Source organism: Fonticula alba (assembly GCF_000388065.1).
Source record: "Fonticula alba strain ATCC 38817 unplaced genomic scaffold supercont2.83, whole genome shotgun sequence".
Classification (NCBI taxonomy): Eukaryota; order Rotosphaerida; family Fonticulaceae; genus Fonticula; species Fonticula alba.
This window is the reverse complement of record NW_009243053.1, coordinates 4,739-5,452: the sequence shown is the minus strand read 5'-3', so window position 1 is coordinate 5,452 and position 714 is coordinate 4,739. Positions and strand designations below refer to the sequence as shown.

The window sequence follows — 714 nt, the reverse complement described above, 5'->3', positions numbered from 1 at the left end:
GGTTGGGCTCGGCGCCGCCGGGGGGCCGGCCGGGCGCGGCGCGGATCGCATGCGCCACCCGGCGGGCGTGGACCCGATCGAGGGCGTCGGCCATCTGAGGGATGGCCGCGTGGAGGAGCAAGAACACCTGGCCCAGGATGCCGGACCCGCGCGGGATGTCGGCCTTCAGGAGGAGCGTCATGTTGAAGACGATCTGCAGGAGGGGCTCGACCTCGGGCAGGCTGTCTGCATGCATGGGCGAGGGGGGGGGGGGGGGGGGGAAGGGAAGGGGGGAATGAGCGAATGGCAGGGGACCGGTGTAAGGGGAACCCAGGCGGAGAGGGCGGGCATACGGATTAGCGGGACCAGCATCCGGAGGGTGACCAGGTACTGGAAGAGGATGTCGGTGATGAAGAAGCCCGGCTGGGGCATGAGCGCGCCGAGGTCCAGCATCCGGTCGATGTGCAGCCCCGGGGCCAGGCCCTTCAGCGTGAGCAGGTACAGGCAGTGGACGGTCATGCGGAAGCGCCGGACGTTGGACGGGCTCGGCTCGGAGACTGGCGACGACGCCCGGGCCGGGCAAAGGGAAGGTGTCAGCGAGTGGCCTCGGGGCGGGTGGCGCGGCGCGCGTGCATGGCACACGCACGGAGGACGGGCCCGAGGGCCTCGATCGCCCGGAAGAAGGGCTCCACCAAGGGGGAAAGCATGTTGGCGGTGGCGTCTGCCAGGGGGGGG

At 71.3% G+C, this 714-nt stretch overlaps 1 protein-coding gene across 1 annotated transcript; it reads right to left on the bottom strand.

Moving 5' to 3' along the window:
* Positions 1 to 73: 73 nt before the first annotated feature.
* Positions 74 to 686, bottom strand: H696_06315 (hypothetical protein; the record flags this gene model as incomplete). The annotated part of the gene is made up of 3 exons (XM_009500057.1): positions 74 to 225; positions 333 to 536; positions 626 to 686. Coding segments are annotated over 3 exons (417 nt in total), but the record flags the coding sequence as incomplete, so codon positions are not given.
* Between the last annotated feature and the right edge of the window lie 28 nt (positions 687 to 714).